Raw genomic sequence first — 15,080 nt, 5'->3', positions numbered from 1 at the left:
GTAAAAAACAAAGAAACTAGACTGTCAAATTAGCTGGGGTAACAGGCCATTAGACTGGCTCCCTTTCTCTGTGCAGACTCTTAGCTACATGTGGTTTGTGGCTTTCTGTGGTCTCCATATGGCTTTAACTTAATGTAGTAATGACAAAATACTCAGTGGGGCGCTGTGACGCACAGAGAAATTGAGCAGTGTTCTTCTAACCTACATATTCAGAATTTTGCTAAACTTTACATTTTACTGTATTTATGTTAATTTGTATTTATTTTAATAACAGTGTTTTTACTGGGAAAACACACTGCCAGATAAAACATTTGCAAAGAATGCCTAAGATTTTTTGCACAGAACAGGTTCATTTCAATGAGTGTTTTTGAAAAGAAAGATGTACAGTGGAAAACATTTTACTTCTCTAATAAAGGTGGTATTATTCATAATAGATCATTGAAATTTCTTGTGTGTGAAGTCCACTCCCAACAACATTCTTAAAAATGGTCTGCAATGCAGTTTGGAGTGAGACACTTCAATTGTTCTAAATGTTTTGTTCTTATTTCATCTTATTTCAGTCATGCTTTCTCAATATCGCAGCTAAATATGGTTAAAGTCACTAAAGGAAACTGAATTGAACTGAACTGAATTAAAGAGACAGAGAGTGAAAGTGGTGAAAGCTTCCCTCATCCTCCTTCTCCTCCACTTCACCTGTTTTGGAAGGCGACCAGCAGGCACGGGTCCAAGATGTTTTCCTCTGGTTCCCACGTGTTATACCTATGAAGAGAAAAAGAGAAAAACAGTGAGACGATGGGGGGAAGGGAGGAATGAGCAGACTCATGAACATGACTAGATTTCTTAACCATACTCTGTTAAACATGGCCATCATCTAAAACAGCTGGCAGAGAGATGCAGAAGAGCAAAGCAGGGGCATAGCCAAGGGGTGGCCAGTGCCACCATGTCATATTAAAAACCTGCTGGCCACTCTGGGGACGCGTTGTTAAAACACACGCAGGTTGAGGTGCAAAGTGTGTGCAGAGCTGTGGGACATTTTTGAGCCCCCCAAAGCAGCCTAATACCGTTTTTTAGACAAACAAACAAAAAAAATTGTAATGATGCCCCGCACTTTGAATATTTTCTTTTTTAACAACTGCTATACACCTGGAGTGTGTTCAAGTGTGACTTTGGGTGAGACACAATCCATTACCGCGCCACACATCAACAATCTGATTGGACACCATAAAATTGATTTGCATAAAGTTTGTCCAGAAGGAGAGAGAGCAGAGAAGTCAGGGTGTGCATCAACGGTCTGATGTGTCGGTTATGTGGGTATGTTGCCATCTCTCGCCACATTATCTCACCTCCTGACTCACTCTGCTTGATGTAATTTGTCAAAAAAAGGAGAATCGTTTTGCATTACATCAGTGCTCAGGTAACATGCATGCTGCTCAGAATTTCAGCACCCCAAACTTAAAACAGCTTCCTGCGTCACTGGCAACTGGCCCATGGTGTTAAGCGTGTATTTCGAGTTAAAGAAAGTGAGACGGTCAGTCATCATCAATAAAGCAGTAAGCAGAGTTGTACTACCTGCTCTGTGTGAACAGTTACACTTACGGCGCATATTCTCCCACAGGGCAGTTCCTGTAATGGTCTAATCACTCAGCACTCAGTAATCAGTACAGCTCGCTGTGAATGTGCACTGCCGTTAGCTTGGCGCTAGCAAAACACAAAAAGGCCAAGTGGTCTTATCAAAATGGCCGTACCTCAGCTATATTTCTATTAACTTTTGAAGTGAAAGACTTCAGAATAGGTGATATTTCATGTCTGATTTGAATAAACTAAACCTATTGCCTGTTATCTCCAAGATTAGGATTGTCTTACATGCCATGGCAAATGACTGAGGACCCACTCAGCGTCACTTTGAATTGAATGTCATTCAGCAGTTAAAGCTAAGGATTTTTTTCAAATCTTCAACTTCTAAAGATACAGGATAACATGCAAAGTTGTGGCTGGGAGAAGTTCTGTTAGTGTGCAGCCTTCATCTACATGGGTGTAACAAAATTTTCTTCTTTTTATAGCCTTGTTTCATTTCAACTACTGTTTGTTGTTGTACTCTGTTAGTTATCTCTGTTCATTGTTTTTATGAATTGTTATATTATATATATACTGTTGTGAATGGCTCTCGATAACAGTATCTGCTCAATAACATGAAATATCTACATAAAGTTAAACATTAAAATAATTCAATAAAAATAAAATAAATTCAATTAAATTATTGATTTAATATATCAGTATCAGCTGCATTAAGACGTTACTTATTGGTTATAATATCAGGCCCAAGAATTCTCTCTCTAATACTACAGCTATTACTACTACACTGTACAAATGGCCCAGTTCCACTTAAAAAAAATGACTTTATGTGGTAACAAGCAATTGAACTAGTTTAATTCAACTAAAAAAATACTTTGATTGAAAGAATCTTTCATTCAAAGTATTTATTTAGGGTAAATAAAACTAGATAATTTACTTGTTACCACATGAGTTAATTTTTTTGTTGTTGTTTTTGTTGACCTGACTATTTTTTACAGTACTGGATTGATTTGAACCAAATTTGAATTAGTATTTGAATGTGAATTTGTCATTTAATTGCATAGAATTTTCTACATGCTCTCTCAGTTTATTGACTGCTCATTTGAAGTTTCCAGTTAATGTTTAATCCTAAATAACTGTCCTCTCTACAGGAGTCTAGCTTCTGTGTTCCTAATGTAAAGCAAGCTGTTTCCTTGAGGTCTGGATATCTTTTAGTCTTTTTCTGGTTGACTGCAAGGGGAGTCTTTCATAAAACACACTTAAATATCAAACTAAATATGTTCTTAAGAAAGGTCTCAACATTTGTGCACAAATAGTTCATACAAATGACTTAAAGGAGAGAAATAGATGTAGTATAGTTACAGTGGGTTCTCTTCTACATGACTGATGCTAGCAAGCTAAATGAGCTTACAAAAGCGTTTATTTTACTTATTTATTTTTATATAACAAAGCACACACATACAAAAAAGCACACATATAATAAATGTTATACTGAAAAGGGTCTTGAAATCAACTCATATCAGCTCATGAGCTGCTAATCATCATATAGTAAGAACCAGGGTCGTAACTAGGATCAAAATTTTAGTGGGGTCCATTCTGCAGAAATGTGACCTACAGCTCATAGTGAATAAAATAACTGCTGAATAAACAGTTATTACACCAACTGTTTCTCCTTTAGGTTTTTTTCCTCCTTTTTACCAATCTACATCTGTTATGCACCTTTTCTTTTTATTTTTTCCTTCCTTATCCCTTTGTTCTTCCATAAACTTTTACTGTTTCATTAACTGCTTTGACTCCAGTTACCCTGTCTGTTTATTTAAGCAGTCATTTAACTATTTATTTATGTTTTTCAGCTGAAAATACCTCTCTCTCCCTCTGCTTGTCTCTTTTGTATTTCTGTCCTCAATGATTACTGAAAAAGCACACTTTAAACATGTTTTAAAAGCATGTCTGTACTAAACCCCAGCTAAAGGGAAAGGTAGCTACTCATACAGTTAGTGAGACAAAATAGAGCCTAATGCACCTGCTGATTTCTTACACTGTAGAAATACCTCGTCTAATCAACCTAAAAAACACTTTATGCGGTAAAAAGCAAATGAACTAGTTTTAATTTTAGTTTTTGAGTTGAATAAAACTGGTTCAATTGAAGTATTTTTTTTAGGTTGATCTGACGAGCCACTCACAGTGTATGTGAGTCTGTATGTAATGTCTGTGAGGGTCAGTGTGAGAGATGTCCTTTGTGACATGATTTGTGGCAGTTAGACATGAATCTTCTCAACATTCTGCCTTTCATATGGGAAAAATATTAGGCCACTACATGCCAGACGCACCACATCATGTCATGGATTAGAGAGCTCCTACAGAATGTATGCAGTCAGAGAGCTGATAAATGTATAATATATACGTTTACATACATAATATACTCGTATAAATTTAATGAAATAAAACTTTTAACATCACTTATCTTGTTTGGCATCACTTTACTAACTCACTAACAGCTCACTGTTTCCGAGCTGAAAGATACAAGGCGTAAAAAACAAAGAAACTAGACTGTCAAATTAGCTGGGGTAACAGGCCATTAGACTGGCTCCCTTTCTCTGTGCAGACTCTTAGCTACATGTGGTTTGTGGCTTTCTGTGGTCTCCATATGGCTTTAACTTAATGTAGTAATGACAAAATACTCAGTGGGGCGCTGTGACGCACAGAGAAATTGAGCAGTGTTCTTCTAACCTACATATTCAGAATTTTGCTAAACTTTACATTTTACTGTATTTATGTTAATTTGTATTTATTTTAATAACAGTGTTTTACTGGGAAAACACACTGCCAGATAAAACATTTGCAAAGAATGCCTAAGATTTTTTGCACAGAACAGGTTCATTTCAATGAGTGTTTTTGAAAAGAAAGATGTACAGTGGAAAACATTTTACTTCTCTAATAAAGGTGGTATTATTCATAATAGATCATTGAAATTTCTTGTGTGTGAAGTCCACTCCCAACAACATTCTTAAAAATGGTCTGCAATGCAGTTTGGAGTGAGACACTTCAATTGTTCTAAATGTTTTGTTCTTATTTCATCTTATTTCAGTCATGCTTTCTCAATATCGCAGCTAAATATGGTTAAAGTCACTAAAGGAAACTGAATTGAACTGAACTGAATTAAAGAGACAGAGAGTGAAAGTGGTGAAAGCTTCCCTCATCCTCCTTCTCCTCCACTTCACCTATTTTGGAAGGCGACCAGCAGGCACGGGTCCAAGATGTTTTCCTCTGGTTCCCACGTGTTATACCTATGAAGAGAAAAAGAGAAAAACAGTGAGACGATGGGGGGAAGGGAGGAATGAGCAGACTCATGAACATGACTAGATTTCTTAACCATACTCTGTTAAACATGGCCATCATCTAAAACAGCTGGCAGAGAGATGCAGAAGAGCAAAGCAGGGGCATAGCCAAGGGGTGGCCAGTGCCACCATGTCATATTAAAAACCTGCTGGCCACTCTGGGGACGCATTGTTAAAACACACGCAGGTTGAGGTGCAAAGTGTGTGCAGAGCTGTGGGACATTGTTGAGCCCCCCAAAGCAGCCTAATACCGTTTTTTAGACAAACAAACAAAAAAAATTGTAATGATGCCCCGCACTTTGAATATTTTCTTTTTTAACAACTGCTATACACCTGGAGTGTGTTCAAGTGTGACTTTGGGTGAGACACAATCCATTACCGCGCCACACATCAACAATCTGATTGGACACCATAAAATTGATTTGCATAAAGTTTGTCCAGAAGGAGAGAGAGCAGAGAAGTCAGGGTGTGCATCAACGGTCTGATGTGTCGGTTATGTGGGTATGTTGCCATCTCTCGCCACATTATCTCACCTCCTGACTCACTCTGCTTGATGTAATTTGTCAAAAAAAGGAGAATCGTTTTGCATTACATCAGTGCTCAGGTAACATGCATGCTGCTCAGAATTTCAGCACCCCAAACTTAAAACAGCTTCCTGCGTCACTGGCAACTGGCCCATGGTGTTAAGCGTGTATTTCGAGTTAAAGAAAGTGAGACGGTCAGTCATCATCAATAAAGCAGTAAGCAGAGTTGTACTACCTGCTCTGTGTGAACAGTTACACTTACGGCGCATATTCTCCCACAGGGCAGTTCCTGTAATGGTCTAATCACTCAGCACTCAGCACTCAGTACAGCTCGCTGTGACAAACAACTCTGCTGAGCAAAACCGCAGTGCTGGTGTTGTTCATTTTCATTATCAAGGCCACAAACTAAAGCACTCAAATACATTTCTGCATCAACACAGTACAAAACATTTGTTTTTGTGCTCTCTTGACTGAAGATTTTAACCAATATCATGCTTCCTGTTCAGCAGTAAAAATGATACACAAAATGAAAGGAACAATATTTTTCACAGGACCTTATGAAAAAAAAGGAACAATAGCACTTTCTGCTTTTCAGAATTTAACTACACTCTTAAAAAAGATGGTTCTTCAAGAGTTCTTTAGTAAAGAACCATGAACACACAAAGAACCCTTTGCATGATTAAAGGGTTCTTTGTATCATTAAAAGGTTCTTCAGATTGATGGAGAACGTGCATAATAAATATGGCATATTTAATATTTTATGTTTAATTTGTTTAAAATATGTTAAACTCAGCAAATGAATAGATGTGGAAAAAAAACGTGTTACATTGGCTAGTTACAGAGAACCTTTCTTCCTTCTCCTGTAATGTTACAACTACATTTTTACAGCTGTTCAAAACTCACATAAATGAACAAACAAATTGTTTATTAAAGTTATTTTTAGGTATATATAGATATATATATTTTGCATTATCTTAAGAGCGTAGAAGGGTCTCCAAAGACACGTGTCGCAATCAAGAGCTATCTCTTTTTGCCCAGGGTCTAGACATTTATAAGTAACTCTAATATTATCTAAACTATTGCCCTAATAACTGTGTGTAATCTAACATCTTCAAAAAGAATTAAAAGAATCAAAGAATATCAACAAAAATGAAAAGAGGATAAAAAGGAATGAAAAAGACTTCAGCGGTGCTGAGTTCTTGTGGAAGGAAGGAAAAGGTTTATTGAGCATCAAATGGCAAGATGGTTCCCGGTCAATCACAATGCAAAGAACATCTCAAAACATTCCTTTTTTGTTCCCCTCTGGGGTGATGAGGTAATCTCCCCACCCCAGTTACACAATTCCTTACCATTTTGGTCCCCAACATGTCCTTACACCTTTTTTGGTAGCCTTTAAAACGAAATGCATATGATGTCTTTTTTTTTTTTAAACCCACTCTGTTCTGACTCTTACCAGATTGTTCCCTCCTTACAGGGCCCTCTTACGCAACTCTCCATAGGGCCGTCTCACACAACCCTTTATATATGTACAAGAGTGGACCTCAGCTATAACTTAAACTGTCATCTGGTACAGCTCCCTTCTGTGGGCCCAGAAACTCTTTCCCCATTAGAGAGTCTACAGCATACGGTCCATGGTCTGCTTCCCTATATTACCTTATTAGGAGGGGTCTCTATTCAGCCAATGTTTAGTTTATTGATTACTAACCAGGAATATTTTATTTAATCTTTCCCATCACACATGTGCCCAGGACCCTAATGAGACCATGTTGCATCCTTGCTTACACCTTGCTGTCTGGCTGCTTTATTATTAGACTCATGAGTGACCTGTAATGAGGTAAACCTAAACATCTTTTCAGAAGGGTACAGTATGTATCATTGGGGAGTCATCTAGTAATAATTTTACCAATTTAATTTGTTACTGTACACATGCTCTATGACTCCATCTGTGGTAAATCATCCATCTCCATAGGTCAAACTTTGTTACTTGGTTACTTTGTTGATTTTTTGTGACTATTTAACATTTTTAATTCATAATTCTTTCCATGGTAATAGATTTTTAAGTAAAATATCGTCTGTTGTAAGCCAACAATGACTCTAAACAACTACTACAGGCTTTAATGTGTTAAAGCCTAAACCGTCTCTGGTATACAGGTTGTGCACTTAGACGCTCCCTTAAACAGTAACGTGTCGGTGTTTTGCTGTTAGGAGCCATATGTTCAACTAAATCTACCAGAGGACACTTCTGAAATATATTTGGTTGTAGTTCTCTGTCTTCTGGGAAGTAGGAAAAAGTAATTGTGATCATTTTTGCTCGTTTACTTCACAACATACTGTGCAGAAAAGTAAGCAGAAAAAACTGAGTGTGCATTTCGCAATCATGTCTGTGCTTTACATGCTTTAATTGGCGCTGTGTGCGGTTAGCGATTCAGACATCTTTTAACACCTGAAAATAATGCTTCATTCTGTTAGTCCCGATTTGTAAATTCAGATGACGTCACTCTTCACAAACATTATATTTATCATTTATTATCATTTCCTAAAGCTTATAACTTCAAAAGTTAAACCACTCAGGTGAATAAAGCCGGGTTCAAACTGACCAGGCTGATCTGTGAAAACTTTCACAGTCCTGATTTTGTCTGTCCGTGTCCTGTGTAGATCGTGAACAAGGAAAGTGAAATTAAGTGAAATATAAGCGTTTATTTTTACTTTAGCAGATTATTTTCGATACAGATGACACCAAAATCTACGAAAACGTGTTTGATTTGGAAGAGATCGATTTGTAAAAGATTTGACAAGCCAGACTCATGAAAACAGTCCTGCTTCATCTGTCACTCATTCATGGGTAAGTTTCTGAACATAAAGTAAGACTTTTTCATTTCATATACAAACACTACCAACAACCCTGCAAATCCTCTTGTTTTAGGCAGGGGAGGCGCCATGACTTTTTGAAGGGGGTGCTGTACCTATGATTGTCGCGGTGCGTTGCGGGAGGGTGCCGATTGGTGGTAACAGTTACTAACCCATAATCTGGCTATAGGATGAATTCAGTGCGGAGAAGATTTGACTTAGTTCTTTTGCTAAAGTCTGAACCAGAGTTTAAGTATTTGTTTTCATATCGGTTGGTTTCACACTGCAGTAGACCAAATTAAACGGGAGTGCTGGTTTGCGTGTATCACAGTCAAAGCAACAATAATAAACCTTACTTGAAATCTGCTTTTGTATGAATGTAGCCTAACACATCAGGTCGCTATGCTCCACGTTTTGCGATGCATGTGCCAAAATTAAAGGCATTGCTTCTCTATTATTTTATTTATTCTATTGCTCCGCCGTTATTATTATGGTCTGTAAAGAGTCATTAAGTTAAAAAGTGTGGACCATTGTAAAAATGCGTTCCCACCAGCAGCGAGCTGAACCAGGCTTTATTTAGAAGCAAACCGAGACCCACAGTTTTTGCTGGTTTTCTTTTTCTTACTTATTTTTTTACAATGATTCACACCAAACATGTGAATTCAACATCAAGACACGTTCCCCACTGTGTTTTCGCTCTGCACTGTCTGTGTAATCGGCCTGTTTAACATTTGACTCTTTACACAGGCTTGTATCGAGCACCAATTGCTGCTACTAACGGCAGTCGAGCAATACACACATTTTATTTTGTCACACAGACCACAGAACCTATTTTTGATAGGTTGGGTCAGACATCAGCGACCTGTTCGGTTGAATTCAAACTGACACGTAATTAAACCAATCGATCATAAGGAAGCACTAGGGTATTTCGGTTAGTTGGGCAAACTTTGGCACAATAATACCTATGAAAACAGACTCAAATAAACTCACCTAATATGCGAAACTTTTCACAACTATATTTATGTTTGTCAGTCCTTAATTGATAGGCTTTTGCACTAAAATGCTGAAAAACAGTAGGTTTTGACTTTGGAACAGTATTTCAGATATAAACTCTGCCAGTAATCTCATAAATACACTTGTTTTAGGCTTTACCTGATTTACGAAAACTTACACAAACAGAGTTCTGTGTATTGGGGTGTGTTATACAACCATATTCCCATTACCATGTGGAAAAATAGGGTATTTAGTTATTTGGCCAAAGATTCATATAGCAATGCATTTAACTTCAATAATTGAACAAGTAGAGAGATGAAAGCAGGCTTAAATCAAACCACCTGATTTGTGAATTTTGTCTCAACTTGTTTGTCAGTCCTTCATTGATAAGCTTTTGCACTAAAATGATAGTATTGTCTGTCTTTGAAACACTATTTCAGATAAATGCACCGCCAGTAACAATGTACATTCAATTATTTTAGGCATTATCTGATTTGTGAAGGTTTTCATAAATTGGATAATGCCTAAAACAAGTGAATGTACAAGGTTACTTATTAAAGTAATACATTGCTGTATCAGTGTTTGCTCCAAAAACTGAAATACTCCATTTTCCACATAGTAATGGGAAAAGGGTTTTCATGAATCAGGTAAAGCCTAAAACACAGAAGTGTATTTATGTGATTACTGGCAGTATTTATATCCAAAATACTGTTCCAGAATCAAAACCTACTATTTTTCAGGATTTTAGTGCAAAAGATTATCAACAAAGAGCTGACAAACTCCATTCTTGAGTTGTTTTTGCTAAGAGTCTGGTGTTATAGGGGAGTGTAAGTGCACAGCAAATTTGTCAGTGTTACAGCTACACTCTGAGTGTTAAATCTAACCTTTTCTCAGTTTATGTGGGTCCACAACAATTTGAGTTAAAGTTACACTTTATGAAGTGCTGGTATTTTACACCACTTTAAGTGTATTAAAAATTTGAGTGTAATTTTAACTCAAATTGTATGGAAAATGAAAAATCAATATGTTTCAACACTGTAAAAATTGCTGTGTATGAAATGAAAGCGTCAAATAGATCTGTTTCTTAATTTATGTTCAGAAACTTACCCATGAATGAGTGAAAGATAGAAACAGGACTGTTTTATCAGCCTGACTTCTTTTGTAAAATCGAGCTCTGCTAATCGAACACATTTTCATACATTTGAAAATAGTTATTGATTGAAAATAACTTGCCAAAGTAAAAATAAACTGTACTATTTCACTCACTTTCACTGTCCTTATATGCGGTCTACACAGGCCAAGGACAGACAAAATCAGGGCGGTGAAAGCTTTCCAGCTTTCCAGTGGTCAAGCTGATCCAGCATTCATCTGAGTGGTCAACGTCTGGAATTACAAGCTTTACACTGTAAAAATGGCTCGTCAGAGCCACCTAAAAAATTACTTCACTTGGTAACAAGCAAATCAGCTAGTTTTATTCGACCTAAATAAATACTTCATATGAATGATTCTGATTCTTTCAATCAAAATATATATTTTTTTTGAGTTGAATAAAACTAGTTCAATTGCTTGTTACCACATGAAGTACTTTTTGTAGGTAGCTCTGACGGCCATTTTTACAGTGTAAAAAAATAAAAAACGGAAGTGTAATATCGGATTCACAAATCATCATTAACAAAACGCAACATTATTTGCAGGTGTTTGTTACCGCATAACGGAAATACAGCCGACGGTAAGTCACCGCAGTAAAGTTGAATGGCGGTTAGCGATTCGGATTTGTATCGGCTTTAACTCCGGAATGCAGTAACGTTCATCTACAAACCCTGGTGCATTTTGTCAGTCTTGATTTGTGAATTCTGGTGACGTCATTTTCCACGACAAAATCCGCCAATATTACACATCAGGGGTTTATTTTCTACAGTGTGTAACTTCAATAGTTGAGCTTTCAGATGAATAAAACCAGGTTCAAACTGACCAGACTGATTTGTGAAAAATTTCACAGTTCTTATTTTGCCCGTCCGTGGCCGGTGTAGACTGCAAACAGGGAAAGTGAAATTAAGCGAAATAAAAACGGTTGTTTACTTTGGCAGGTGATTTTTTAATACAAATAACATCAAAATCTATGAAAATGTGTTTGATTAAGCAGAACTCGATTTGTGAAAAAAATCACAAATGGAGCTCGATATGTTTTAGTGCTCCATACAGCTCTGTCTCCTTAGGAATAAGACTATCTGACTATGGAGTTTAATTATACAAACATTATCAGTAACATTGCAAATTCACTTGTTGTACATATTACTTGATTTGTGAAAATATTCACGAACAGATTTTATGATATTTTATTGTTTTATACAAGTCTATTTTCATTACCATGCATCTAAAATGGGATATTTCTATCATTTACCCAAACATTGACAAAGTAATACATGTAAGAGATGAAAACAGGCTAGAATTATTTGTCAGTCATTGATTAAAAAGCTTTTGCACAAAAAAGCTGAAATATATGTGGTTTTAACTTTGGAACACAATTTAATATATATGCACTACCATGCAATGTTGCTTATCACTTGATTTGTGAAAATTATCACAAACACAGTATATTTGAGTGATTTATGTAGTTCTACTCCCATTTTTATGTGTAATAATACAGTATAATTCAGCTTTTTGGTATAAAAATAGAGCATGAATGCATACAACTTTAATAACTGATCAAGTATGAAGATAACAGCACACACATATTAACTTTCTGTATCAGTCCTTAATTAATACTTTTAGGCAACAAAAGCTAAATGAAATTTCACTTTTTGTAGCCATATTCTGATTTGTGAAAACTTAAATGTTTTCAAATATAAGTATTTTTGTTGCATAAAAAATAATGACAGTCATTGAAATAAATGAAAGTGTTAAATGAAAAAGAAGAAATAAAATAACAACAGAAAGTTTTTACAAACTGGAACACTCATTAAAGCCTGCTTTCATCATTTGGCATAATCAGTTTTTTGAAGTTATATGTACTGCTGTGCAAGTGTTTGACTAACTAACTGGAATATATTTTACAGGAGAAAATGTACACATCATAGTATAAAACAGTGAAAGTTTTCACAAATGTTCTAGCTCCTAAAACAAGTTAATAACATTGCTAATAGAATGGCTGTATTTTAACCTACTTTCATCTCTCTACATGATCCGTACATGAAGTTATATGCATTCATATTCTATATTTGCCCCCAAAAGCTGAATTACTGTATTATTACAATTGCAAAAAAAAAAAAAAAAAAACTATGTTTGTGAAAGCTTCCACAAATCAGATAACGGCTACAAGTGAAATTTCATTGCTACTTTTAGTGTACATGGTGTTTCAAAGTCAAGCCCTCCAAATATTCAGCATTTTGTTGCCTAAACGAATTAATAAAGGACTGACATTAATATATTTGTAAAATATTTCACAAATCAGAAAAAAATAATTTGAGTGTGCTGTTATCTTTGTACTTGACCAGTTATTACAGTTTCATGTATTAATGTTCTATTATTGCCCCCAAAAGCTGAAAATGAGAGTGGAACAGTATAAAAAAATAAAACCACCAAACTGTGTTCGTGAATATTTTCACAAATCAAGTAATATGTACAACAAGTGAATTTGCAATGTTACTGATAATGTTTGTATAATTAAACTCCATAGTCAGATAGTCTTATTCCTAAGGAGACAGAGCTGTATGGAGCACTAAAACATATCGAGCTCCATTTGTGATTTTTTTCACAAATCGAGTTCTGCTTAATCAAACACATTTTCATAGATTTTGATGTTATTTGTATTAAAAAATCACCTGCCAAAGTAAACAACCGTTTTTATTTCGCTTAATTTCACTTTCCCTGTTTGCAGTCTACACCGGCCACGGACGGGCAAAATAAGAACTGTGAAATTTTTCACAAATCAGTCTGGTCAGTTTGAACCTGGTTTTATTCATCTGAAAGCTCAACTATTGAAGTTACACACTGTAGAAAATAAACCCCTGATGTGTAATATTGGCGGATTTTGTCGTGGAAAATGACGTCACCAGAATTCACAAATCAAGACTGACAAAATGCACCAGGGTTTGTAGATGAACGTTACTGCATTCCGGAGTTAAAGCCGATACAAATCCGAATCGCTAACCGCCATTCAACTTTACTGCGGTAGCCAACCATACTGCGGTCTGTTACCGATGACGAACAGGTGCATCAGACGCAGCAGCTGCAGCGTGTGCGGGGTGAAGTTAGAGTTCAGCCCTGTCAGAGACAGGCTCGTTACACACTCACTTGGGTGACCAGCCACTCCACTTGATCAGATACTCGGGCCTTCCCTGCGGAGAAAAAAGTGATAAACGCCAGATTAATGTTTTTTATAGGTATGCAGCAGAAACAGCAGCACTAAGCAGCCCTACTCTTATGCATTAACAAAAACACACGCACTTAAAGATCTACTCGCCTGCCAGAAATAAAAGGCCAAATCTGCAGCACAAACCTTCCGGATCCGTTTCTTCTCGATGCTCTCCACGGCGAAGACATGCTCTCCTTCGGCAAAGAGCTCCATTTCCCCGTTGCTTGGACGCCGGAGCCTCCTGCTGTGTGTGTGTGTGTGTGTGGGAGATAAACTGTGTGTAAATGTGAAATATGAGTACAGCTTCATTCAGGACGCTGGGCTTTTTCGAGGTGAACTGTGCTTGGCCTTGGTAGTCAGTGAGAATAGCTGGTTGCAGTTGGGGGAGGAGCTGAAAATGGAGGTGTCAAGGTGGATGGTTTTACCTACAACACCTCAGGTGAGCAGGTGTTCTAACAATTCATCCTACTTATCAAGCTGTCCTTACTACAGTATATCTATCATCATTATAGTGTCGTAACATTTTTTACTACCTCTATTTAATCAGGAAAAAAGACTCACTGAGATTAAAATCTCATTTACAGGAGTGTGCTGACCAAGACAGGCAGCATCAAGCCCATTTCACAATGACAACCAATCCACTACAAACATAAAACAGAAAGATCAACCATCAACACCCCCAAATAAATTATTTAAAACAGTAAAAAAAAAAAACAGTTTTACCCATTTCCACTGTTTGAAAAATGTTTTTAACCATTTAATGTCTTTCTGTAACAAATTCCACTCAATGGGTGCTGCCTAACTGAAAGCTTACTTTCCTAATTCAATACATATGGTGGAAATCTTAGGAAGATACATATTTTGAGAGTGTAGACTAATTCCTAGTTTCTTTTAGATATATAAGGGTACATACATTCTTAAAAAAAGGTGGTTCTTCAACCATTTCTAAAGAAAATGGTTCTATATACAACCCTGAACACTCAAAAAAAAACCTTTGCATGATTAAGTGGTTATTTGCATGGTCCTTCAGTTTGATGGAAAATGTGATGTAGATGGTTCTATATCAAACCGTTTTGAAAAGGGTTCTATTTCGCACCCAAGAGGCTTCTTCTGTTGTTATAAATTTGACAAGAATGCTTTTGGGTGCGATATACAGTGGTGTGAAAAAGTGTTTGCCCCCTTCCTGATTTCTTATTCTTTTGCATGTTTGTCACACTTAAATGTTTCAGATCACCAAACAAATTCAAATAGTAGACAACGATAACACAAGTAAACACAAAATGCAGTTTCTAAATGAAGGTCTTTATTATTAAGGGAAAAAGAAATCCAAACCTACAGGGCCCTGTGTGAAAAAGTGATTGCCCCCTTAACCTAAATACAGGTTTGATCCACCCTTAGCAGCAACAACTGCAATCAAGCATTTGCGATAACTGGAAATGAGTCTTTAACAGC

The 15,080-nt window shown here is 36.5% G+C and overlaps 1 protein-coding gene across 1 annotated transcript in view; it reads right to left on the bottom strand.

The window, feature by feature from the left end:
- LOC118807453 (E3 SUMO-protein ligase CBX4-like) overlaps positions 1 to 13,841 on the bottom strand; it is a 30,112-nt gene extending 16,271 nt beyond the window's left edge. Inside the window, exons 1-3 of the mRNA XM_036569464.1 lie at positions 13,773 to 13,841; positions 13,568 to 13,611; positions 4,794 to 4,859 (exon numbers count right to left, since the gene is read on the bottom strand). Coding sequence (XP_036425357.1) covers positions 4,794 to 4,859; positions 13,568 to 13,611; positions 13,773 to 13,841 — 179 coding nt within the window. The remainder of the gene's footprint in view (positions 1 to 4,793; positions 4,860 to 13,567; positions 13,612 to 13,772) is intronic.
- Positions 13,842 to 15,080: the final 1,239 nt, after the last annotated feature.

The sequence above is a fragment of the Colossoma macropomum genome, unplaced genomic scaffold (genome assembly GCF_904425465.1).
Source record: "Colossoma macropomum unplaced genomic scaffold, Colossoma_macropomum, whole genome shotgun sequence".
NCBI classification, from domain to species: domain Eukaryota; kingdom Metazoa; phylum Chordata; class Actinopteri; order Characiformes; family Serrasalmidae; genus Colossoma; species Colossoma macropomum.
This window is presented reverse-complemented; position numbering and strand designations above follow the sequence as displayed.